General features: G+C 39.2%; 1 protein-coding gene across 1 annotated transcript; it reads right to left on the reverse strand.

The window, feature by feature from the left end:
• Positions 1 to 245: 245 nt before the first annotated feature.
• On the reverse strand, positions 246 to 17,500 carry LEP (leptin). Its single transcript, XM_074266668.1, has 3 exons — positions 17,480 to 17,500; positions 5,786 to 5,961; positions 246 to 1,760 (listed from the first exon to the last, which is right to left on the reverse strand). The coding sequence occupies exons 2-3, from the start codon at positions 5,927 to 5,929 to the stop codon at positions 1,401 to 1,403; spliced, it is 504 nt and encodes a 167-aa protein (XP_074122769.1). The 5' UTR covers positions 5,930 to 5,961; positions 17,480 to 17,500; the 3' UTR covers positions 246 to 1,400.
• Between the last annotated feature and the right edge of the window lie 9,725 nt (positions 17,501 to 27,225).

A 27,225-nucleotide genomic window follows, 5' to 3' on the forward strand; every position in this document is an offset into this window, starting at 1 on the left:
TCTCCCAGCCCCCCATCTAGAACACTTTCCTAGAGGGTTGTCTCTGCCTTCAGTGCTCTTTGCATTCTCACTCTGTTCCTAACCCCAAGTTTATGACTGCCATTAGCAAACAGCTGTTCGGAGTCTCAAAGCCCCAATTTCCACAAATTCCTTGAAATTGCTCTACAGTTTCTTCGAGATAGCTTGACTATGATTTGTCGCTTCCTACCTGTTTCTCTTCTCCCTGATTTCCTTTTGATGATTTTTTTTTGGGGGGGAAATAGTTCTTCTGGGTGGCTATGAGAACTGAGAAATTGACATTGCAGTACTTTTAGTAGCAACCCCATACTCATGGGTTCTCATACTTGAGGTGAGTAGTAGGAAGATGAAAGGAGGAAGTGGGGAAAGGATTCTTTATGCTAAATGTTATCAAAGGACACACAAAGTAACAACCCATTTTACCCTGGAAAATGTAATCCCATCCCATCCTACCCTTGAATTGCTGAACATTCCATTTCAAAGCAATTCTCAAATTTTTTCCCCCTTAAATAATCTGGTCCTTAGTGATCCACTTGAAATGGCATAGAAGCCAATGAAAATATATCACTTTAATTTAAAGTCAGTTCCAGAAGAAATAAAGAGTGAGAAGAGTTAATTCCACTTGGTCTTGGCTGGGTCTGGCTTGAAAGCCCCGATGTTCCCAAAGTCACTCAACAGGACCCAGTCTTTACATCTCCAAAAGCAGTACTGATTCTGAAGCACTCAGTCTGAGCTGGTCTGGAATAGACCATAAAAGTAAATGCAGCAAAAACAACCACAACAAAAACAAAAAACCAAAACCCAACAATAAATAGAAGTTCTAAGTCGTATCACTTAGGAGTTGCCAACTGCATCTAGGGGCCATTTCTTAATAATTCAAAATGGGGCTCCCCACAAGTGTCATTTCAAATTGAAATCTTCTGATGACTCTTCGAAGTTACCAGGGAAAAATTAATGTTTCCATTGCCCGAAGTCACGACTGCTCACATTAATGTGTAGTAGGGGATTGGGGGAAGAAAGGCGAGAGGGTTTGGCAAGGAGGTGAAGAAGGGATAGATATCAGCTCTGTCAGTAGCTGAAGAGTTCAATAAGAATCACACTGTGATGTACCCACTCACTGTTCATTGAACGGCAACTTGAGCCAAATTTTGGTATATGTGTAGGTCTTTAGTCTCCAGCTGTATATGACATTTTGTTTTGCCTTGAAAGATATGACTGGGAGGATTCATAGGGTACCATCCTATATCCTAGGTAAAGGATACAGTCAAAAGTCTAGATTTTGCTGAAGAATAAAGAAGTTTTCTACTCTAGGTTTTTTAATGAACCAGGGGAAAGAAACTCCCCCCCTCTCTCTTTTTCTCTCTCTGTCTCTGTCTCTGGCTTCAGCAACCATGGATGAGATCCAGCTGTTGGAGCATGACATATAGGGACTTCTGAAGTCGGGTCAGGGTCACCACTTCCGTGGAATAGAGAGAGGCTTCCATGACACCTTCCAAATTCCCCAAAGCACTCAAACCACCAGCTTCATCGAAGGGACAGCTCTTTAAGGAACCCAGCAAATGGAGAAGGTCTCTGAGGTTCTCAAGGTCATTGGATATTTGCACCATGTTTCTGGAAGATAGATTGGAGAGGATCTGCTGGTAGATGGCCAAAGTCTGGTCCATGTCTGACAGACTCTGGAAGGGATGGAGTCCTGGGATGAAGTCCAAGCCAGTTACCCTCTGTTTGGCAGAAATTGAGTACTGTGTAAAAGGAAGAGGGAGAAAGTCAAGCACAAACATTGAGTTAATTTCCCTTCTCTCTCTCGGCTTTAATTATTAGCATTTCCTAACAGAACACTAGATTTGAAGTCAGAGTTCTTGACCTTATTATTATTAATTTTTTTAACCTATGTTATCTTTGGCATTATAAGTCATTTAGCCTCTCCAGCCTCAGTTTCCTGATCTGAAAAATGGGGAGGGAGAGGTTGGACTATCTCTTTCAGTTTTAAATCCTATAATTCACCAATCTCCAACCTGCACCTTTAATCCAGTCAAATCTCCTAAATGTTACATTATTCCCCGATGCTTTGTTTCTGCTGTTTCATCTGGAATACTCATCCTCTTCCATTCCCATTCTTCCCATTCAAGGTCCAATTTAAGTCCCTCTCACAGTACTACTCCCAGTATGAAGAATCCAAGATGTGCTTAGTAACTTTTTATTGATTTGAACTGAATTAAAAAAAAATAGGTATACTTAGGATGTCATGCTCCTGGAAGCATCAAGGACTTTTCTTGTCACAGTCCTGTGATCTCTGCAAATGGCCAAGATTTCTAGTACAAATACACGCCTGAGTGCTTAGGAAGGTCTCAGGAGGTGATGGCAAAGACATAGGGACATCACTGTCCAAACCCTTTGCTGTATGGACTACTATGAGATTTCTAGACGCTTATAATTCAGCATAGTGTTGTGCTTTCCCCAGGACACTTATAACAGGGACACAAATATAAACACCTAGGGAGAACCATTCAGGGAACCACTCACCAGAACTGCTCTGTTCTGTAAGTCTCACCTAACTCTCTGGCCCTCCCGGAACCGCCGATATACAGGCAGTCTCAGAGAATGAGACCAGTGGTTTGGTTCCTCATTGTATGAACAACATTTCACCTTAAGCTTTATCCTTTCCTCTTCCCTTCATACCCTCCCTAGGAAGAGATGTCTTCTCCTTAAGTTGCAACCTCCATTGCTTGGCTAAATTGCTCGTGATCCAGTTTCTTAATCAACTAGAGCCTGTGCCAATCAACATTTGTGACCTAGTCCCTGGACTCAGGTCAAGATTCTCTCAAGAAAAATCAGAGATGATTGCCCCACCTCCATTATTCATTTCTTTTCATTTGGCAGACTTCCTTCCCTCAATTGTCTGCTGTCCGACAAATGGGCCACATGACCTGGGCCCAGGCCCTGAACACACCAACCTCATCTGGTTGATTTAGGAAAGTCTGGGGTCTCTAGCTGATCTCTACTTTTCCCTCTTGGGAATTCTCTGCCTTTCTAAAAGTACTTTCCTATAGTTTATTGTCCACCAAGACTGACTGCTTGGGGGAACCACAATGCACAGTTGTGAGAATCTTTAGGGGAATCTTAGACTCTGACCCCTCATTTCCATGTGTGGGCTCAGGATCTTTAACCATTTTTATAGTTTAATATATATGATGTATGTAATGATCAACCATGATTCTGATAAAGAATGCTGCCTATCTATTATTATTATTATTATTGCTTTTTGGCAACTTCCTGGGATATATTCTTTATTATTATTATTATAATAGCTTTTTATTTACAAGATATATGCATGGGTAATTTTACAGCACTGACAATTGCCAAGCCTTTTGTTCCAATTTTTCCCCTCCTCCCCCAGATGGCAGGTTGACCAATACATGTTACATATGTTAAAGTATAAATTAAATTTAAAAAAAAAAAATATATATATATATATATATATATATATATATATATATATATATATACATGCCCAAACTGCCTTCCTCTTTATAAAAGGGTTTTTAAACTTAGATGCAGATGGAAGATATATATTTTTGGACGTGGCCAACATGGGAATTTGTTTTGCTTGACTATGTATATTTGTTACAAAGGTTTTGTTTTTTGTTTTTGTTTTCTTTCCAGTGCAGGGAAAGGTAAAAGGGGAAAATACTTTTAAATAAAAAAATTAATTAAACATATATCATTCAAGAAGTTTTACTGATGGCTTTTTAAAAAATTTTCAATTTCAATTTCTCTTCCTTGCATCTATTCCACTGGGGAAAAAAGAAAAACAAAAGTTGTGATAGCTATACATAGTCAAGCAATAAAAAGCTACATTGATGTCTTTTGTTTTTCCTTTACAGTGATTTCTAAATATATCCCACTCCCACCCTTAATGAGTCCTCCTTTCCATGAACAACTACAAAAAAACAATGGCGTAAAATCCTCCAACACAGTTCTCTTGTCTGACAGTATATGAAGTATTCTGTACCCATAATACCCCACTTCTTTTTTTTTTTTTTAATAGTTTTTATTTACCAGATATATACATGGGTAATTTTACAACATTGACAATTGCCAAAGCTTTTGTTCTAATTTTCCACTCCTTCCCGCCCCCAGATGACAGGCATACTCCACTTCTTAACCAAGAGTAGGGAAGAGCATTTACTCATCTTTTTTTCTGGGGCCAAGATGGATCATTCAGTATAGTTATTTAATATTCAGCTTCTGTTGCCTTAACATACTCTTTTTGGCTCTGAACCAGCACCCTTCATCCTGCCTTCTAGTTGGCCATTTATTTCACATCAATCAAAGCAGCTAGATCTCCAGGAATAGGATGCCCACCTAAGTAGTCTATTGAGTCCTTATTTTGGCTTTTTCTTCTTCCATTATTATCTCCTCCCAGCTCAAGATGACTCTCATATATATCTGATGATATATTCTAAAGCATGTCTGAGACTGCATCTCAGCTGAATAGCTGGGAACCCTGGCTTAGCAGCTTCCTAGGCAGAGGAACTGCACATTTTGGGACTATCTCTTCAATATAAGCTAACATTGCCAATTCAGACAAGGACCAGGGCTGGGTCTTAAGATCTAGTTCATACAGACTTAGAAATGTCAGTGTCTGCTCTGGTTGCCCCAGGAACATGGGGAGGCAAACAATAGTGACTGGAGCAGCAACCATGCTCCTGTAGCCCAAGGGTCTGGTCCCATCGTCACCTGTATGGGGCTCTCCTGCTGTGTTATAATCTAACAACCACCTCCTGTTGTTCCTGCAGCTGCTCACTCAGCAAGAATGTGACCTCCATCACCCTCTAGCATTATTGGGAAGGAAGGATAGTTTCCATAACATATTCTTCTTATCATTAAATTATAGGAACTTTCTAGCATAAGAACACCTAAGAGAATTAGGGAAAAGTTCTGAAAGAATTGTCATTGATCTTGTGACATGGTATCCTCCCTGCCCAAGTTGTCTGGTGCAGGATGTAACTTAAGACTTCATTTTCAGTTTAAGTATAACCCACTGTTGTACCAGGGACACTTTCAATATAGATGTACAGTACAAACACAGACATACAGGGAAAGGTGTTGAGGTAACCCAACTTTCCAGACCTTTACGGTTTTGCTATTCATATGGTCTCCGTTCAAGTCTGCTGATTCCTAGTCTACCGCAGTTTTTACTACACTATCTAGCAAGAGAGGATGAGAAATGGTGCACCAAGATTGCCTCGAATTCCCGAGAGAAAACAATAAATGCTACAGGCTACCCAACTTGGATACAGACCAAACAGAATATTCTACCGTATCTAACTTATTTGAGTTTTGGTTTCCTTGATGGTAAATTAGAATTAAGCATGGCTAATGTTCGTTATTGATGCCATTGTGTTTTTGTTTTTGTTTTTTTAAATTATAGCTTTTTATTTACCAGATATATGCATGGGTAATTTTACAACACTGACAATTGCCAAGCCTTTTGTTCCAATTTTTCCCCTCCTTCTCCCCACCCCCCTCCCCCAGGATGCCATTGGGTTTTAAAGGGACTACTCCTGCAGCCATCTGACAATGATAATTTTCATCTGTTTTTATAATCAGAACAAAGCAGAAGAAGGGTAGATAAGGCTGAAGGTCAACAGAAGAAAAAGAGGCAACGAAAGACACAGCCCCTAGTTCTAAGCCACTCTCTGGGAAAGGAATCCAATCTGGATCCTATCCAGAATCATATTGCACATTGATGCACTTCCCCTACCATGTGCGAGATGTCATTGATCCTCGTGATGATGGTCTTGGTGAGGGTTTTTGTGTCATCTTGGACTTTTCGGATGGGTACCGCTTGGCTGTAGTAGAGGTGGTGGCAAAACCACAAGAAGCAGAACAAAGGCACGCAATGCATTTTCCTCTCCAAGGTGAATGTGCTTGTCTGACCTTGAAAAGAAGAAACAAGCAAATTGAGGTGCACGTTACTTGGAGAACCCAGGACAAACCTTACACTTGGCCCTCAAATGTCATCGTTCTCTTCCTTGACTGCTTTCTGGATCAAAATCCAGGAGAAGTCATTACCAAGAAATATTAATGGAATACATTCCTTAAGCATGTGACACAGTGAATAGAGAGAGTGCTGGATCTGAAGTCAGGAAGTCTTGGATTCAAATTCTGCCTCAGACACTCACTAGTTTTGTGACTCTAGGCAAGTCACTTAAACCCCTGTTTGCATCAGTTTCCTTAACTATAAAAACGAGGATCATTAACAGCATTTGTGTCCCAAGTTTGTTGTGAAGATCAGATGAGATACTGTTTGCAAAAAAAGTGTTAATCACATAGTAAGCTTATATAAATGCTTATTTTCTTCGTAGAAGCTGTGTGCAATCTCAATCCATAACAATCATGGTGAAGTTTTGTTTTATTTTTTAATCCCAAATGACATCCTGGTAAATTTAGGTTAGATTAAGTTTTAGTGGTGGTGATGATGTTATAATTGCCTTAACACAAATTAAACATGGAGAGCATGTATAGACACAGCTCAGATGATCTATACAGCTGTATAACTTTTGTTATTTCCACTGGGAACTTTCATGGAAGAGAAATACCTTTCTGGGCTACAACCTCAGGATCATATCTGTTCCTCCTTTCCTGCCTCTGTTTACTCATATCCATTCCTAAATTCCTTATAGTATAACTTACTTCCAAGATGCCAATGAATCTGCTTACTCAAAGGTTACCACTGATCTTTTAAATTTTAAGACAACCTTCCCCTCAGTTCCCATCTTCTTCACTACTTTGAACACTTTTGAACACCTCCCTGGTAGCTCTTAACTTTCTCGTGGCTTTCTCCTGCCTCTCCTTCTTCTATGACTATTTTTTTTTAATTTGTAAGTTCATTAACCATCTTCTGACCTTACCTGGATAAAATACACTTTTATCAACTCCCATGGATTCGTTTATCTCTACGCAAATGACTTCCAGATTTAGAGACCACCTTAATCTCTTGCTAGAATTCTAGTTCTTTATTGTCAAATACCTGCTGGCATCTTCACTTGAACTTCCTATGAGCATCTCAAGTCCAGTTATGCCCCAAATGTAACTCATCATCTTTCCACTCTTTATCTGTACCTACTATAAACTTCTCTACTTCTGATGAGACCATTTCCATCCTCTCATTCACTTAGAGTCATTCTTGACAATTCCATCTTTTTCATCCTCCTCAGCCCTCTTAGATCAATTGCTACTTTCTATGGATTTTATTTCCATAACATTTCTCAAATTCATCCCTTTCTCTACCAACAAAGATACCTTATCACTTCTTACTGTCCCTCAGACTTTCATCACCCCTTGTCTGGATTATAGCAACAGCCCCCCAGGTTGATTTCCATACTTCCAGTCTCTCCCCATTCCAATCCATCCTCCCTGGAAAGAGAGGTCAGACTAGTCAATAACCTCAATGTTGACAGGGCAAAGTTACACGGTTTGGGATTTGCTGTGCTCTTCTTTTTTTAAATTAAGCAGGGCATGCATCATCCAAAAGGCAATGAATCCCCCAGCCTTTTCCTATTTGGAATATTCACACCTAGAAGGAAACAACATTTTCTAGTTTATCCTCCTTTTTTGAAAGTTCTAATGAACAGTTTGGTATAGTGAAGTAAGGGGTTTTACAATAAGAAAAACCTTGATCCAAATTCCATTTATGAAATTTTTAGCTGTGTACAAGTCATAACGTTTTTGTACTCTGAGAAACTCTCAAAGGTTTGTCAGCTAAGTTATAGATGCATTGGGAAGGAATTTCCCATACCAGGAATTCCCTACGTTGATGAAATTACAGACCCTTCAAGTATTTTCAGATTCTAAATATAGAGACCAAAATCTCTCCCTTGTTGTGTAAATATGACCTGATTTGTTCCATAAGAATCATGAGCCTAGTTGAATAGAGGTTGATATCATTGAATTAATGTTGAAGAATTATAGAATCTCAGAATCCAGGTTAGAAAGAGATGCTAGAAAGTTCCTAACAATTTGACATCCAATCTCTCCTGAATACCCCTGAATCATGGGGATCTCATTACCTTTGGATATTTTAATGATTAAGAGATTTGTTCTTATACCAGTTAATTAAAAAGCATTTTTAATACATTCCATGTGCCAGTTACTGTGCTAAGTATAGAGTATACACACAAAGGGAAAAATGTTATATGAGTACTTGAAGAGCTGAGATTCTAATAGAAGAGACAACAAATAAATGTACAATTAAATGTAAAGTAATCTCAGGGGGAAGATACTAACTTCTTATTAAAGCTGGCAAAGCCCTGCTGGGATTTGAGCTGGGTCTTGAAGGAAACTAGAGCAACCAGGAGGCAGAGGTAAGGAGGGGGTAATATCTTAAGCATGGAGGTGGGAGTGACTATGCTTGGAGCCAATTGAAGGAACCTCATAAGGTAAGAATAGCAAAGGAGCCAGTATAGCTGAATTGTAGATGACATGGAAGCGAGTAAAATGTTAAAAGAAGCCAGATTGTGAAGGATTTTCAAAGCCAAACAGAATTTGAGGCTTGATGTTGAAGGCAATAGGAAGCCACTGGGGTTGAATAGAAGGATGACATAGTCAGGTTTGTATTTTAGAAAAATCAATTTGATAGTTGAGAGAAGGATGGGTTAAAGTGTAGGGAGATATGTTCCAGGAAAGGCCAGTCAGAAGGCTCATGGAGTATTCCAGGGATGAAGTTGTAAGTGTTTGTCCCACACTGGTAATTAGGTGAGTTGGAAAAGAAGGGAGCTTACATACATGAACTGATGCTGAGTGAAACAAGCAGAACCAGGATTACATTGTACACAATAACAGCAAGAATGTGCGATGATCAAGTATAAAAGACTTGGTTCTTCTCAGTGGCTCAGTGATTCAAAGCAATCCCAAAAGACTTTGGATAGAAAATGCCATCTGCATCCAGAAAAAGAACTAAGGAGACTGAATGTAATGACTTACACATTCTATGTGCAGTTCTTTTTTTCTTTTTTAATTTTTTTTTCCCTTTTGCTTTCTGATTTTTCTCTCCCAACATGATTCATAAAGCAATGTATGTTAAAAATAAATAAGTAAATAAATAAAAGGGGAAAAAAAGAAGGGGGTTTACCGGGGAAGTTGTGAAGGTAGAAATGACAAGTATAGGAGCATACGTGAGGAGTTGGAGATGGCAGTGAGAGTGTGAGGATCATGATGTTTTTCATAGTAGGAGGAAAGTTCCAGAGAAGGGAAGATTTGAGGAGAAAGAGTTCTGTTGTGGGCATGTTGAGTTACAGATACCTGGAAAAACTAATTTGAAGTGAACAAAGGGCAATGTGGAACTGTAGCTCAAGGGAGACATTAGAGCTGGATATGTGGATCTACATACAGATGACAATTAAACTTATGGGAGCTAGAGAGAACAGCAATAAAGAAAATATAGAGTGAGAAGAGAAGACAGACTCTTGAGAAATATTCATGGTTAATAGGTATAACTTGGATGAAAATCCAAAAAAAGCGGAGATGAAAGGAGAAAGGGGGGGTGAAGAAAGAGATGGAAAAGAGAGAGAGAAGAGGAAGAGGAGGAAGAAGAAAAGGAGGAAGAAGAGGAGAGAGAGAGAAAGAGAGAGAGAGAGAGAGAGAGAGAGAGAGAGAGAGAGAGAGAGAGAGAGAGAGAGAGAGAAAACAATTATGAAAATCTAGAAAAGAGAACACATACTGAAAAGGGTCATAATACAGTGTCAAAGATTGCAGAGAGCAGAATGAGCATTAAGAAAAGCATAGTAGATTGACCAAGTAAGTCATAACTTTAGAGACAGCAGTTTCAGTTGAATGATGATGTTAGAGCCAGATCTCAGGTTTTTTAGAAATTAATGAAAGGAGAGGAAGTAGGATATGGTTATATTTATTGATCAATTGATGGATATAAGGTTGTCCTATAACAGAGCTTCTTGAAATTTTTGCCACTCATGACCCTTTTTCACCTGAGAAATTTTTACATGGCCCCACATACAAAGGTATCTAAAATAGGCATACAGATAAAACATTCACTAATTATAAATCATGATTTCGTGACCCCCCACATTCAGTTACGAGACCCCATATGGGGTCACAACCTACAGTTTAACAAGCTGGGTCTTATAAGGTACATTTTTATTGTATTATTTTGATTTAGCTTTATCTCAAAATCGTTCCAATGTTTAGAGTCCTATCTCTAATCTCTCATCCTCATGATTCCCATCTTGCTCTTGTTGTCTGCCCATTCACATGGACCTCTGCTTTCAGCCTCTCCTATAGTCCTGTCCCACCAGTCAACTCAGATAGAACTCCATTATGGCTTGGTTAATTTCCTCCCTTATCTGCCCTAGCTAACCGTAAGGTTCCTTCTTTTCCTAAAACAAAGGTCGAACAATAAGGTAGCAAGTTATGTAAATGTTTTCACTTCTGGTATTTTAAGTTTAGAGATTTATGTAAATTGAAAGAATAAAAGGCTTTCAGAGATGGGACAGTCTTTCCAGATCAAAGCAACAAAGGGCTGTGAATGGGGAATGGGAGGCTTTTTCAGCAGAGAAACCAAGACAACTTGTAGAAGAGCCAAGAGCTTACAGCCCACTGGGCGATTTTTCCATCCACTCCAAACCATTGTGGGCGTTGATGACAAGAGGGAGAGATCTGACTCTCAGATTGGCCCTGGATCTTAGCCTGCCCAGCAGCTAGTCTGAAGCCAAGGCTAGCCCTCATCCACGTTCTCATTGGGAGACAAATATAGGTTAAATAGAGCTGTCGACTTTTGTACGCAGTAAATACCGACTTCATCTTGGCTTCCACTATGGCCATCAAGCCTTGTTTCCAGAACACTTTTTGCTTAAAATATTTCCACATTGTATTCTTTTTCATGAAAACATTTTAAGGAGGAAATCATTTAATTAAAAAGCATTTATTAGAGTACCATGTGATGTTCTAGTTCCCTGGACCACCAAGACAAAAGTGATACTGTTAACTGTCTTCATCTACTGGATGAAAGAGTAAGTATACAAAATATTTACAAGATAATGGGGGAAGACCCATTAATCATGTGGTTCAGATCCCATTTCTGACAAAGTTTGACTGTGTAATACTAGACAAGTCATTCAACCTCAAAGAGGGGAGACTTGACCTGTTGGAGGTCAGCTCTATATCCACAAAATTATGAAAAATTTGGCAAAATTTGTCTATAGGTTTCCCCTAGCTTTCATCTTTCCCTCCACTGCTTACATTATGATATAAGAATCTTAGTGATTTCATATCCATCTAAGAAAAACAAAAACCAAAAAACAAATAGCAGCATAATGGGAAGGCATTTCAGTCACCTTGATTATCTCTAATTAAAAGTATAGGTCTTTGAATCATCACTAGTTTTTTCTCTCCCAGTTTTCTGACTTTTTGAGAAAAGTCTAGCCAGGGTACATATCCTTTGAAATCTTGAGGGAGGATGCAGAGCATTTGCTGCCACTAGTTTTAGCAGATAAATCTGCTTGGGCTGGCACCTTCCTGAAGCCCTAGGAACGTGGATTAGGTGTCATCTTCTCTGCTGCTCGAGCCTTCCTACTTCTTCCCTTTTCTCTATAATTCTACGATTCTCCAAGACTTACAGGTGCAGGAAATTCAGGAACGGATTCCATCCTTTGCCAAGATCTGTCCATAGTGCTGAGATCACAATCTCCATTTGTCAGGTTACACACTCACTACCATTCATAATCTGACTCATCTGTTTCCATCTAATAGCCCTGAAGTAATAATCCCTTAGAACTGGCTCCTCTCCTCACTGGCATTCTTAGAAACACTTCCTGTCTCATTTTGTCTCACTTGGAAGGGGCAGCGAGGTGGTGCAATGGGTAGAGTGAAGGACCTAGAGTCAGGAAGACTTGAATTCAAATCCAGCCTCAGACACTAAGTGACCCTGAGAAAGTCATGTAATTTTTGTTTGCCTCAGTGTCTTCAACTGTATAGCACCTACTTCTTGGGATTGTTGTTGTGAGAGATGAATGAGATAATTGTAAAGGAGCCAGAACTGTCCTGGGCACTCAATAAGCACTATAAATGTTAGGTGTTATTATTAGACATTATTTTAATGTCTCTTTGTAGCTGATATCTCCTATATGGTTCCTATCAAGTGTCCCTTAGACATTTTGCATTTTGATTGCCTTCTGATTCCTGGTTCTCTCTTGGTTGCTGGCTTCATGTCTTCTTGAATTGACATCCATTCCTATGCTTGGTTTTTCACTTTTTATTTCCAAACTTGCCTTGGCTCCCTCAGTTCCATTTTTCTGCCTTACTTCTGAGGTTCTGGCTATCCACAATGTCATGATAATATTATACCTTTTATTCTCCTCCACCCTATGACTATAGAAAGGGATCCTAAAATTATGATATTCACTACAATAATCTATATAGCATCCCACAGTTGATAAACTTGACTATTCTTACAACTTTATAGAATAGGAATTACAACCTTGCAACCTTACAAAATAAGGCATTGCAAAAAATTATTGTCCCCATTTTCAGGTGAGGAAATGGAAACTCAGAAACTTGTCCAGAGTCATACAATTAGGAAACATCAGAACCTTAGTTAGAGTCTATGTCCAAAATCAGAGCCCTTATTACAATGTTTATTCTGCACACAGGATCAATGAGAACTTTTGGTGTTATCATTGCTTCTTGATTTGAAGCTGAAAAAACTGACAAAGTGAAAAGAGAAGAGTGAAACATTTGGGTTGACTGTGTAAAACTAATATTAATTCATAGTTTGGTAATCTGTTTCCCATTTAAGTCCAATTATCATGTGGAACAATAATGTTTATAAATTTCCATTTAAGTCTCATTTTCATATGACACAATAATGTTTATGAATTTCATTCAATGTGTTAGATTAACTTTGTTGTAAATTTTCTTTGAATGTAATCCTCAATTGGTCTATATAACTCAGCTTTCATAGTTTGTTGTTGTGAAGCATAGTTCATTTGCCCAGAACTTTAAAAAAAATGGAGAGAACATTATTTTCATTCTTCCACTTTTTTCTCCTTTGGAACAAGTGCAACTTTTCCAACTGTCCTGGAGTCATCTCTGTTTTCCTACCCCAACTGCTCCTCCTTTTCATCTCCAACAGATAAAGGAGAAAAGACATTTTCTTAATACCCATTTCAAGCTTTGAATTTAGGACACTGAGCACTGACTTGTATATGTATAAAGAACCTAAGAAACCAAAATTGGATAGTTGTGATTCGGTTTAATAAATATAGCATATAAGAGACCCATTTTTTAAAGTACAGAATAAAGAGCCAGTGGCTTTGGCTTCAGCTTCTGACACACAATGGCTGGGTGATCCTGAGAAAGTCAGTAAACAAGCATTTATTAAGCACTCACTATCTTCCAGCCTTCATGTAAAGGATAAAAATGTGGATTAAGAAAAGGAGAGTAAGGATAAAAGGAAAGGCAAGTGAGACAGTAGTAGCTCTTAAGAAGCTTACTTGTACTCCCCTGGGGGAGAAAATATGGAAATGTCAAGTCACTCAACTTCTCTGTACCTCACTGTAAATTGCAGAGATGGTGATTATTTACATTGTTGAGAGAATTTCTTCACAAAGTTCTCTAATAAAATCACTGGTCTGCCCCCTTCTCCCTTAGTATATATTTGCACACACACACACACACACACACACACACACACACACACACACACACACACACATTTTCACATACAAATCCAATCACAAATGGTTTACAAATGGATTCTTTGTTTTCAAAGGATTTACATTAAAGTTCTTTTAAATCGCAAGTTTCCTAGCTCAGCCAGAGGGTCAGATCTGTGATTCCTTAGGAATTCCTAGGTGAATAAACTCCCTCTAGTAATGCAATCTTTCTCAGAAGTTTAGAGGCTATGGGAATTGTTCCTAAAGCTTTTTGTTGTTCAATTGTTCAGTCCTGCAGGATTCTTTGTGCTCCCATTTAATTTTTTCTTAGTAAAAATTGTGGAGTGGCTTGCCATTTCCTTCTCCAGTTTATTTTACAGATGAGGGAACTGAACTAAAGAGGACGAAGTGACTTGTCCAGGTTCTAAGCCTGTCTAAGCCTGATTTGAATTCAGGAAGAGAAATCTTCCAGATCATCTGCTCTATCCATTGTACCACCCAGCAGTCCTTAACTGTCCCTAAAGCACTCAGAGGTGAAATGAATTGCCGAGGGTCATGCAATTTGTGTATTTCAAAGCTAACTTTGATCCAGATCTTTTAAATTTAGAGAATCGCTCCCTATCCACAGTGCCACAGTAGTCTTTCATGTTACCTGTGCTAATGGTGTATAAACACAAAGGAATAGTTATGGGCTTTTCATGTTTAAGAAAACTGGGGCCAAGATGAAACCTTCACTTCTTTCCAGTTGATTCAAAAAGACATCTTGGAGGGGTTTCAGGAGCTTTCAGGTAAAGATAGAAAGAAGAAACCAAGCACTCATCCATTCCTACAATGGGTGAAGATAAGATTGATTAATTGGGAAACCTGATTGAGTTGCTGTTAAATCATGAACATGTTGTTCAATGCTATGGTTGCTAGTGGGATGGGAGAAGTCTCCAGAGTCACTCTCTCCTTGACCCCCATTTCCAGCCTGGACCAGGTTGGGGTAATGGCTTAGGTTTTGCAAAGTCAGTTCTTTTTTCAATACCAATCTTCGCCTGCCTCCAAACTGGCCGCTCTGTTCAGACATCCCTGCCCTCAAACTGCAAACTGGCAGCTCTGGGCAGGAATTTACTGGAATTTGCTTTGGCTTCTTCTGCAACTTGGCTCTTGGTGCTACTTCCTGGAGAGGAGGGTAAGGGAGATATTTCCCCAAAGTGCTGAGAATGGTCATTCTAAGTATAAATTTAGAAAATGGAATGATACTTTGGCCAACATGGAAAATTTCCTCTCTACAACTATGTTCAGTACAGCCAAGTCTGTGAAACTATGGAATCCAAGAGTACTTTCTCCTTTCCTCCCTCTTCTTTCCTTTCCTTTTCTCTTTCTCATCTTTCTTCTCTTTCTTGTCTCCTCTCCAGTATCTCTTTCATTTCTCTCTTCTCTCTTTCTCCTTTCCTCCTCATTTCTTTCTCTTTTTTCCTCTGCCTTTTGCTTTCCATTTCTCTCCTACCCCTGTCCTTCCTTTAAAAGTTTTAAAAGGCATTAAAAAGATAATGGGATTTAGGAATAAGATGGGGAGAGAGGAAACCAAGCATGTTTTTGGGCACCCTGCCAGTCAAGGTGACACTATTAATGCTCTAATTCTCTAAAAGGCAGAAAAGGCTACTTCGGTTGGGAAAAGACAGAATGCTCTCCCTGATAGGATCCAATTTGCTATTATAATAACAAACTCTCCAAAAAAGAATAGGTGCTGATTTCAAAGAAGATTTAACAGGTCATGAATATGAGTTTGCCTACCAGGAGATCTGTGCAGATCAGGACAGGTGGATAGAGTGGCGGGCCTGGAATAAGGAAGACTCAACTTCTTGAGGTCAAATATGACCTTAAGCATTTACTAAGTGTGATCCTGGGCAAGCCATTTAACCCAATTTGCCTCAGCTTCCTCATCTGCAAAATGAATTGGAAAAGGAAATGGGAAACCATTTCATTATCTCTGCCAAGAAAACACCAAATGGGAACATGGAGAGCTGGACTGAAAACACTGAACAAAAACCACAAAACAGGAGATCTGGACTTCTACATCAATGGGGCCAAACCACCCTCTGGAAAGAGTAGAAAATGGGGCTAGTGGAAACCGGTCAAATTCTGATTCTGCCTCTTATGCGACCTTGGCTGAATTACAACTACTCTGAGCTTAAGTTTTCTTATTTTTAAAATGAATAAATTGGATGAGATAAACTTTGGGATCCCTTTCTGTTTTCTTCTTTTGATGGTACAAACCTGAAATCATCAGATTTGGGTTGAACTCTCAGTAGCTTTGCATAGTGAGAAAGTTATTTTAACTTGGCTCCTTACCTGTGAAATGGATATTGTGTATACACCAGTTATCTGGGAAAACGAGTTTGTAGACCTTAAAATGTTACATAAACATGAATTATTATCCTCTACGCCCCAGCACCTCTTTGACAGAAACCATTCTGTCACTCCCAAATTCTCTTACAAAAATATAGACTTAAATATCTATGATTTCCTTCTTTCATTCCTCCCTCCCTCCTTCCTTCTCTCTTTCTTTCTTTCTTTCTCTTTTCTTTCTCCCTTCCTTTCTCTCTTTTTTCTTTTTCCTTCTTTCTTTCTCTCTTTTTTCCTTCTTTCTTTTTTTCTATTCTTTCTTCTCTCTCTTCCTTTCTTTTTACCAGTCCTTTGACTTCAATGACACAGAGAAGTTTATCTGAAGAAACTTCCTCTGTCAATACAGATGGACACCTTCTTCACAGTTCAATAATCTTAAACATCAAGAGGAGAAATTAAATAGATCACTCAGAGCTACAAAATTAGTATGTGTCAGAGTCAAAACTTGAACCTAGGTTTTCCAGTCTCTCTGAGGACAACTTAATATTCACTACCCCAAGCTACCCACTGTGTTGAATTGACCTACCTGGATGAGAATGTGAGGGGAGTAGATAAATAAGTGGAATGAGAATCATCTGTGGCACACTTGGGTAAGGGAGGTGAGCAAAAGTTGCTACGCTGACATTGGTCCATCAGTAAATATTTGCTCCCTTAATTTTCCAAAAAACAGGGTCAACACCTGGACCCTATTTAAATAAGATTTCTTTACTTTCTAGAGTATTATGTCTAACTGGGCGCAAATCAATTACCCAACAGTAGTTCACTCTGTTTATACAGCGGCCACGAAGGCAAGATGCTGAGAGGTGTATAATAAATTCCCATGGGATCCAGGCAGATGCTCCCACTACCCCATACTGCTGAGGTGTCTTCCAAAGTTAAAGGCCAGGCCAGCAACCACCAACTTAGTCCTTCACACACCCCCTCCCCCCAAGTCCTTTCTCTTTATGCGGGCAGCTTTTGTCTAGTCCTACCTCAGCTTCCAAGCTTGAGCGAAATTCACTGTCCTCTCTGGAAGGAGAATCCGTAGTTCTTGGAGATGTGCTCTGGGTAATTTCCAAAGCATCTCAGCTCTGAAATAGGGACCTTCTCCTTGGACAGATCTAGAAATTCCCCTCCATGGATCACCGCTTGTCCAGGGGCTTCCAATGTGGAGGTTCAAGATCTCGGCTCCTCCAGGGCTGGCTGAGCACTCACTCCCCCCCTGCTTCCCAGGGCTGCCTTTCCTCTGGCTAGAACTTCGGGTCAAAGTTACCAAATGAGAGGCGATAAATCAGCCCTGATCCCGGCCTGCCTCCCCTTCCCTGGAGGGTGACGGGCTAAGACTGGCCAACCCTGTGGCTGAGCTGCCTCCAAAAAAACAAAGCGGAGAGGGAGAAAGGTGAGCCCTCGGGCCTTACCTCGCAGTCTTGTCGCTTCTGCGGCTCCACTGAGGGCTCCATGGGAGTCTCCAGTCCCTCTTATAGCGCGGAGCAGGCCTTGCACAACGGCTACCCGACCTATCCCTCTTACATAAAAGCGCCAAGTGACCTGGCGGAGCCACTGGGCCCTCCAGCCTTCTGGCTGTCTGGTCTGATCGAGGGGGCGGGAGGGAATCGCTTGCCGCCGTGCATCCGGCCCAGGCGGGAGCATCGGAACACCTTCCACACACTCGCACACACCCTTTTTGGAAGTCCCCAAAGTCCCTGGGGATGGAGGGCGAAGCCTCCCCTGAGTCCTCACGGGAGATGTTGGGGTGACTGGCTCCCCCCCAAAACTGCCTACGGGGACCTCTGCCTTCGACCTGGGCCTGAGGATGGAGGGGAGAGCGGGCTCACGGGACTTTGCCCTTTCCAGTCCCATTATTTTATAGAGGAAGAAACTGAACCTCGGAGAGCTGAAGCTGCTCATCCGACGTGGCACAGCCGGTGATTTGCAGGGTCACGAGTGGAACCCAGATCTCCCGACTTCTCTCTCTTAGGCTAATTCGCTTTTAACAAAAATTGTGTAAGCGCCTAAAATGCTGCAGTGAACAAGACCCTGCGGACGCACAGATGAAAAACGACAGTCCCTGATTTCAAGGAGATTCCAGCGGAGGAGCGGGCACTCTCCCATGGCTCACTGACTGATTCGTTTCCCCCCTCCAGGACTCGGTGTGCTTAGTGCAAAGAAGCGCTCTGGCCCCCGAAATCAGGAAGACTTCCAAGGATCCTTGCTCTGACACGTCCCAACGAAGGGACCCTTGGTAAACCACTCAGCTTTCTGTATTCCAACAGGCCCATCTATAAAACTACAATACTACACTATAAAACTGTAATACTACACAACGTCACAGGGTTTTTGCAAAATTATTTTTTAATTTAATTTTTTTGGAAAAATTGTTTGAAGATTTGCAAACCTTAAAGATATTTATAAATGTTATCAATGTTGTTATTTTTTAAAATAGTTTTTATTTACCATCTGGTATGCATGGGTAATTTTACAACATTGACAATTGCCAAACCCCTTGTTTTAATTTTTCCCCTCCTTCCTCCCACCCAGATAGTAGATTGACCAATAGTGTTGTTATTTCTTCGGTGGGGATAGGTGGTCAAATGAGACATTAGCCAGAGGATCCCTCTCACAGCCAGCTAAGGTGAATGGAAATGATGAACTTAAATTGAGGAAAATCTGTGTTCAATTCCCTTCTCAAATACTTCCTAGCTAAGGGCACTGACAAAGTCACTTTGTCTTTGACTGCCTCAGTTTTCTCCTTTGTTAAATAAGGGGATTGTACTTAATGATTTTTAAGGTACCTTCCACCTCTAAATCTAACATTCTCTACCTTTGGAAAATGTGATTAAGGAATTTCTTGGGGGAAACTTCTTCCCAGCAGGGTCATTGAGGATTCACATAGAGTTCCAATTCTACCAGAACTGGGGACAGCTGCATAATTTTCAGACAACCTTTCCTGGTTTTTTTAGGATTCATACTGTGCTAAGATCTCTCCTTGGAAAGTTTTTCTCTCCTGAGGTTGTCCAAGTCATTGTTGGGCTATAGGTACAGGTGATGCTTGCTCCTGCCTTCAACAAAGAGAGCTTTTCCCTCAGCTAAACCTTTAAAGGTCAGATACATAGGACACTCAGCATCAGACCTGAGCATGATGGGCAGGGAAGCATTCAGATGCTTTTGGCCCATGATGCTCTTGGCACCTGCAGTTTTCATATCTGGTACTTTTCTTTCTTTTTTATTGACAGAACATATGCATGAGTAATTATTTTTCAACATTGTCCTTTGCACTCACTTCTATTACAACTTTTCCCTTTCCTCCCTCCACCCCTTCCCCTAGATGGCAGGGAGTCTTAAACATGTTAAAGTATATCTTAAATACAATATATGTATGCAGAATCAAACAGTTCTCTTGTTGCACAGGAAGAATTGGATTCAGAAGGTAAAAATAACCTGGGAAGAAAAACAAAAATGCAAACAGTTTACACTCATTTCCCAGTGTTCCTTCTCTGGGTGTAGCTGATTCTGTCCATCATTGATCAATTGAAACTGAATTAGATCTTCTCTTTGTTGAAGATATCCACTTCCATCAGAATACATCCTCATACAGTATCGTTGTTGAAGTAGATAATGATGTCCTGGTTCTGCTCATTTCATTCAGCATCAGTTCATGTAAGTCTCTCCAAGCCCCTCTGTATTCCTCCTGTTGGTCATTCCTTACAGAACAATAATATTCCATAACATTCATATACCATAATTTACCCAACCATTCTCCAACTGATGGGCATCCATTCATTTTCCAATTCCTTGTCACTACAAAGAGGGCTGCCACAAACATTTTTGCACATACAGGTCCCTTTACCTTCTTTAATATCTCTTTGGGATCTGCTGGATCAAAGGGTATGCACAGTTCTATAACTTTTTGAGCATAGTTCCAAACTGTTCTCTAGAATGACTGGATCTGTTCACAATTCCTCCAACAAAGTTTAAGTGTCCCAGTTTTCCTGCATTCCCTCCAACATTCATCATTCAACATTTGTCATTATCTTTTCCTGTCATCTTAGCCAATCTGACAGGTGTGTAGTGGTATCTCAGAGTTGTCTTAATTTGCATTTCTCTGATCAATAGTGATTTGGAACACCCTTTCATATGAATGGAAATAGTTTTAATTTCATCATCTGAAAATTGTCTATTCATAGCCTTTGACCATTTATCAGTTGGAGAATAGTTTGCATATCTGGTACTTTTCAACCTTGATCTGTTATCTACTAAGCCACATACACCACTAGGAGCAGAATTTTAAATGGAAATCAAAATTCCCATGTTTATTAACCACAGTCAGCTGTTATTTTGTGTCCCTTTCCCCTCCTGGGTCACAAGTTAGTGAAAGTTTAGAAAGCTAATAGTGAGCTTTCATAAAACACAATATGGCATATTTATTTATTGTATTTATAATCATAACCTTGTTTTTATTTATTTTAAAACTGGCTTTAACTTTTAAAAATCAGTTTATGATTTATTTAGTACTTAGGTTAGTGTGATAAATTGAATTAGTTGCATTGCTGAACATAATGTTTTACATCAAATGGAAATTTATAAGTACTGTCACAAACACACCTATATGAATAATATTTTATTATTTGTACAGTTACATGGAGATGACAATTTAAATTTTTAAATTTTAATTAAATTTCTCTCTCTTCCTCACCTCCCCCTTCTGTGAGACAGTAAGCAATCTGATGCAGGCTATATAGACAACATATGTGTATATCTATCTAATCTATATTACAATATAAGGTCCTCTAAGAAGGTTAGGCATGAGAATATTTTATGATGCCCTAATAGTGAGAAGCGCAAATATAATCCATCAACAGAGTTACTGTATAGTGTTTTATGACAAGGAACCAGATGATTTCTAATAAAAGAATCAAGTATAGAGATTCTTCTGCGCAGAAAGTTGACTGCAGCATATACAAGGGAGACAGTGGAATACATGGCATGCTGGATTAGCTTTACACTAGCCATCTAATGACTTTATAAGTAGCCTCCAGCATCAGTATGCAAATAATAGAGTCTAACAAATGGAAGAAACCAGTTTCCCATTTCTAACTTTAGGAGGTGATTAGAGTGTGATCACAAGTTTTATATTTCTTTTTTATAGTTGATCTTCACAAAAATTAATCAGAAAAAGGATTTGACCTACTTGAAAATTTTATCATACATAATATCTTAATTACTGTTATTATGTTCTTTAGATTGTAAAGGGGGCAGAATGCTAAAATACTTTAAAATCACAGCTCCTTGATTCTCAGAATGTACCTATTTTCTTCTTTAAAGAGTCTTTTTCAGGTATATGGTTTACTTTCAGAACATCTGAAATGTTAGATACACAGGACACTGGGAAAGATATCAAACTTTATAAGCCCATGGCTATGGTGGAAATTGAATATAATGGAATACTATTGTGCTATAAGGAATGAAGAAAGATTATTTCTTTTTTTTATTTAGAATTTTTTCCCACAGTGTATATGCATGAGTAATTTTTTTTTATATTATCCCTTGTATTCATTTTTCCAAATTATCCTCCCCCTCCCTCCATTCCCTCCCCCCAATGACAGGCAATCCCATGCATTTTACATGTGTTACAATATAACCTAGATACAATATATGTGTGTAAATACCATTTTCTTGTTGCACATTAAGTATTAGAAAGAAAGATTATTTCAAAGAAACCTTGGAAGACTTGGATGAACTGATGCAGAGTGAGTGAACAGAACCAGGAGGATGACAACATAGTTAAAATAAACAACTTTGAAAGGATTCTAATAAATTCACTGGTCAAATATGATTCAAGAAGACTGATACTGAAGCGTGCTATCTATCTTCTGACAGAAAGGAAACGGACTTGACCTGCAGAATGGGACACTGATTTTTTTACATGGTTGATGTGGAAATTTGTTTTTCTTAACTATGCCTATCTATTATAAGGTTGTTTTTTGTTTTTGTTTTTTTTGTTTGATGGGAGGCAGGGATGGGGAAAGAAAGGAAGAGGAAAAGAGAAAATAATTTTTTCATTGATCAAAAAAATGTAAAATAAGATAAAATTTCCATATTAAAAAAGAAATTAATGCATCCTTATGAGTTTCTTTATTATATATTTTTTCTTCTTCTGCCACAGATGAGTCAATGACCCAGGAAATAAAGACCTTTATCTTGATTATTTCATAAGCACTTTAACCATCTTTAAAATGAATCTGAATCAGGAAGATCTTTAAAGAGACAATAGAAATGTTTATATCATTCCACCCTTACACACTAGAGTCTCCAAAATCATATTTATTATAGCTTGAGTAGACACCATCTCCCTTTCTCCTTCCCTCCAACAGAAAGGGCAGAATCTATATTGCAATTACTTCCAATAACATGGGTTGGAGAAAAGCCATTGAGCTTCCAAGCTATGTGTGTCAAAACATCCACTGAATTGGAAACAATAAGCAGCTTGCAGATGACAATGTTGGAAATGATGAATTTTAAAATGTTTATATTAGCTGCAACAAATTAAGATTACTTTCTCCCTCCTGCTGATGCCGGAATGCTGTGACAACAACCAACTTTGTATGTACAATCACACTGTAGTATTTGCCAAAGAAAATCTTTGGTATTCTAAGGAAAAAGTGCCATATTGGAAATCCCATTCTTTTCCCCTCTTTCCTTTGTCTTCTATAACATCAACAAAGTCAAATTCATCATTCAAATTCCTTGTTAGGATACTGATGGCATGTTCCATACCTCATGCATCAACCAGAATAGCAGTGATTTTCTGGGTAATATAACCTTCCTTTAGGAAGACTTGACTTCAGCCAAAATCAGCTAATCCTTGTGTAAGACTTGGAGGAAATTTGAATTTGAACCAGTGAGGTGGTTTGTCAGGCTTCGAGTTTTTCTAAAAGATGGTATTGTTGCTAAGAGATTTTCTTCATAACAAAGATTTTTAAAACCCCATCAAAACCCAACCAATATATCGATTACTTTTGATAATCTATATCAAGTATTGGCAGACTACACTCCTAAGCGTCAAATCTGGGATGCCATCTATTTTTGTACAACCTTGGCTTGTGAGTTAAGAATGGTTTTTACCTTTTAAAATGCAATAAACTGTACAAAATAGTCTACATCCATTGTTGTTGAGGAATAAGCATTTCAGACCAGACTTGAACTCAAGAAGATGAATCTTTCTGATTCCAGGCCAGGCACCCTATTCACTTCACCTCCTAGATGCCATTGTATCTGTATTGAAAATTGAGAATTGTGTTTTTCCAACTCTTCCCCAGAGCCAAACTAATTATAATTACATAGATTTAGTTTTCCAGTTAATGCCCCCTCCACCAAGTGATTAATCATATCCTATTTACTCTTTTGTACTAGGTTAATCCCTACCCTCATAATTCTGATATGTTAAGAGCTCTTCCTGACAAATGATAAAAGCTACGGTTAAATAATAAACTATTAGTCTGAGAACAGGCACATTCCAATAAATTGCTTTTTTTTTTTTTTTTTTTTTTTTTAAAGCTGAAGCATTTAAAAGAACCCACTTGAGCAATCACCCTAGTGTATTAGTGAAAGCCTGGCTAGACAAACCATTTGGAAGGGGATGGGAGAGATGTTTCCGGTAGGTCTAGGACTTGGAGCAAGGATAGAGAATAAGAAAACTGGAGTTCTCCCTTTGTTGTTATTCAATCATTTCAATCATATCCAACTTTTTGTGATCCTGTTGGAGTTTTTCTGGCCAGGGTGCTAGAGAGGTTTGCCATTTACTTCTCCAGCTCATTTACAGATAAAGAAACTGAGGCAAGCGGGGTTAGGTAACTTGCCCAGGATCACATAGTGTCTGACACTGTATTTGAACTTAGGATCTTCCTGACTCCAGGCCCTATGCTTCACCTGTTGTGTCATCCAGCTGTCCTTGCTTTAGAATGCTAATTTGAATAAAAGATAATTTACTTAGGTTGGTGATCCATCTGAAGAAGTCAGATACCTCCCCCCCCTCACCCTGGTGATCATGATGTTTCTTCCTCATGTCTGGCCTTAACTTTCTTTTTTTTCTTTTTCTTTCTTTTCTTTTTTTTTTTTTTAGAATTTTTTTCCCCACAGTATATATGCATGAGTAATTTTTAAAATAATATTATCCCTTGTATTCATTTTTCCAAATTATCCTCCCCCTCCCTCCACTCCCTCCCCCCGAAGACAGGCAATCCCATACATTTTACACGTGTTACAATATAACCTAGATACAATATATGTGTGTAAATACCATTTTCTTGTTGCACATTAAGTATTAGATTCCGAAGGTATAAGTAACCTGGGTAGATAGAGAGTAGTGCTAACAATTTACATTCACTTCCCAGTGTTCCTTCTCCGGGTGTAGCTGTTTCTGTCCATCATTGATCAACTGGAAGTGAGTTGGATCTTCTTTATGTTGAAGATATCCACTTCCATCAGAATACACCTTCATACAGCATTGAAGTGTACAGAGATCTTCTGGTTCTGTTCATTTCACTCAGCATCAGTTGATGTAAGTCTCTCCAGGCCTCTCTGTATTCCTCCTGCTGGTCATTTCTTACAGAGCAATAATATTCCATAACCTTCATATACCATAATTTACCCAACCATTCTCCAATTGATGGACATCCATTCATTTTCCAGTTTCTAGCTACAACAAAAAGAGCTGCCACAAACATTTTGGCACACACAGGTCCCTTTCTGCTCTTTAGTATTTCTTTGGGATATAATCCCAATAACAGCAATGCTGGGTCAAAGGGTATTGCTCTCCAGAATGGCTGGATTCTTTCACAACTCCACCAACAATGTATCAGTGTCCCAGTTTTCCCACATCCCCTCCAACATTCATCATTATTTGTTCCTGTCATCTTAGCCAATCTGACAGGAGTGTACTGGTATCTCAGAGTTGTCTTAATTTGCATTTCTCTGATCAGTAGTGATTTGGAACACTTTTTCATATGAGTGGATATAGTTTCAATTTCATCATCTGAGAATTGTCTGTTCATATCCTTTGACCATTTATCAATTGGAGAATGGTTTGATTTCTTATAAATTAGGGTCAGTTCTCTATATATTTTGGAAATGAGAACCTTTACTTTTAAAAATATTTTCCCAATTTGTTACTTCCCTTCTAATCTTGTTTGTATTAGTATTGTTTGTACAGAAACTTTTTAGTTTGATGTAATAAAAATCTTCTATTTTGTGATCAGTAATGATCTCTAGTTCTCCTCTGGTCATAAATTCCTTCCTCTTCCACAGGTCTGAGAGGTAGACTATTCTCTGTTCTTCTAATCTATTTATGATCTCATTCTTTATGCCTAAGTCATGGACCCATTTTGATCTTATCTTGGTATATGGTGTTAAGTGTGGCTCCATATCTAATTTCTGCCATAATAAATTCCAGTTTTCCCAACAGTTTTTTCCAAATAATGAATTTTTATCCCTAATGTTGGTATCTTTGGGTTTGTCAAAGATTAGATTGCTATAGATGTACCCTTTTTTGTCCTTTGTATCTAATCTGTTCCACTGATCTACCGGTCTATTTCTTAGCCAGTACCAAATGGTTTTGGTGACTGCTGCTATATAATATAGCTTTAGATCAGGTACACTTAGACCACCTTCCTCTGACTTTTTTTCATTAGTTCCCTTGCATGGCCTTAACTTTCAACTCAGTCAGTCAAAAATAATTTATCAAAGATTAATTAATTATTAATTTATTTATTAATGCTAAATGCTGGTGAGATAGAGACAAAAGTAAAGACAATCCCTACCCTCAAGGAACTTTCATTCAAATGTGGAAAATAACAATTACACATAAGACTATATAGAGAATTTAAACAAAATTAATAAAAGGCTGTTTTTCCATGAAGAAAGTTGCACTTGAGTTGAGTCTTGAAGAAAATCAGGAATTCCAAATTGATGAGGGACTGTATTCCAGGCTTAAGGGAGAGCCAGTATAAAGATGGAAGGATTGGATGTGAGGAACAGAGAGCAATGTAAGGGTACAAAGGGGTCAGGTTGTGACCTGACCTGTGAGTTTATCTTTTATCCTTGAAATAATAGGAAGCCTATTTGTTGAAATTTGTTGGGTGGCAGGATCAGATCTGTGCTTTAGGAAAATCACTTAAAATTTTTAGCTTTTTTATTTTCAAAATACATGCAAAGAGAGTTTTCAACATTCACCCTTGCAAAACTTGGTGTTCCAAATTTTTCTCCCTCCCTTCCCCCATCCCCTCCTCTAGACAGCAAGCAATCCAATACATGTACAATGACCTCCCAGTTCTGATCATTTCACTCAGCATCAGTTCATGTCTCTCCAGGCCTTTCTGTATTCATCCTGCTGATCGTTTCTTATAGAACAATAACATTCCATAACATTTATATAGCATAACTTATTCAGCCATTCCTCAGCTGATGGGCATCCACTCAGTAGGAAAATCACTTTCACAGCTGTGTGGGAGGATGGATTGGAGTGTGGAGAGGTTTGAGTCGAAGAAAGAAAATAGGGGCTGCTATAGTAATCTAAGTGAGAGGTGATGAGAGTCTCAACTAGAGTGGTGGCTGTGTGAATGAAGAGGAGAGGACATATGTCAGAGGTGCCGTGGAGATTTGGCAACTGTGTGGGGATATGTGGTATGAATGAGAGTGAGAAGGTGATGTTGCCCTTGTCAAAAACAGGGACATTGTAAAGAGGGATGACTTTGGAAGGAAAGAAAATGAGTTTTCTGTTTCTCTCTCTGTGTCTGCTGTCTCCCTTTCTCCCTCTTCCCTCCTTCCCTTTTTCTCTCTCTCCCTCCCTCCCTCCTTGCTTTCCCACCTCTCCCCCTCCTTCCTTCCCTCCCTTCCTCCCTCCCTCCATTCCTCTCTACCTACCTCTCTTCTTCTCTCTCCCTCTCCCTTTCCCTTTCCCTCTCTCCCCCCTCTCTCTTCCTTCCCCCCTCTCTCCCCCTCCCTCTCCCTCTCCCTCTCCGTCTCTCTCTCTCCCTCTCTCCCCTTCTCCCTCTCCGTCTCTCTCTCTCTCCCTCTCTCCCCCTCTCCCTCTCCGTCTCTCTCTCTCCCCCTCTCCCTCTCCTTCTCCCTCTCCTTCTCTCCCTCTCTCCTCCCTCTCTCTCCTTCTCTC

The sequence above is a fragment of the Sminthopsis crassicaudata genome, chromosome 5 (assembly GCF_048593235.1).
Source record: "Sminthopsis crassicaudata isolate SCR6 chromosome 5, ASM4859323v1, whole genome shotgun sequence".
Lineage (NCBI taxonomy): Eukaryota > Metazoa > Chordata > Mammalia > Dasyuromorphia > Dasyuridae > Sminthopsis > Sminthopsis crassicaudata.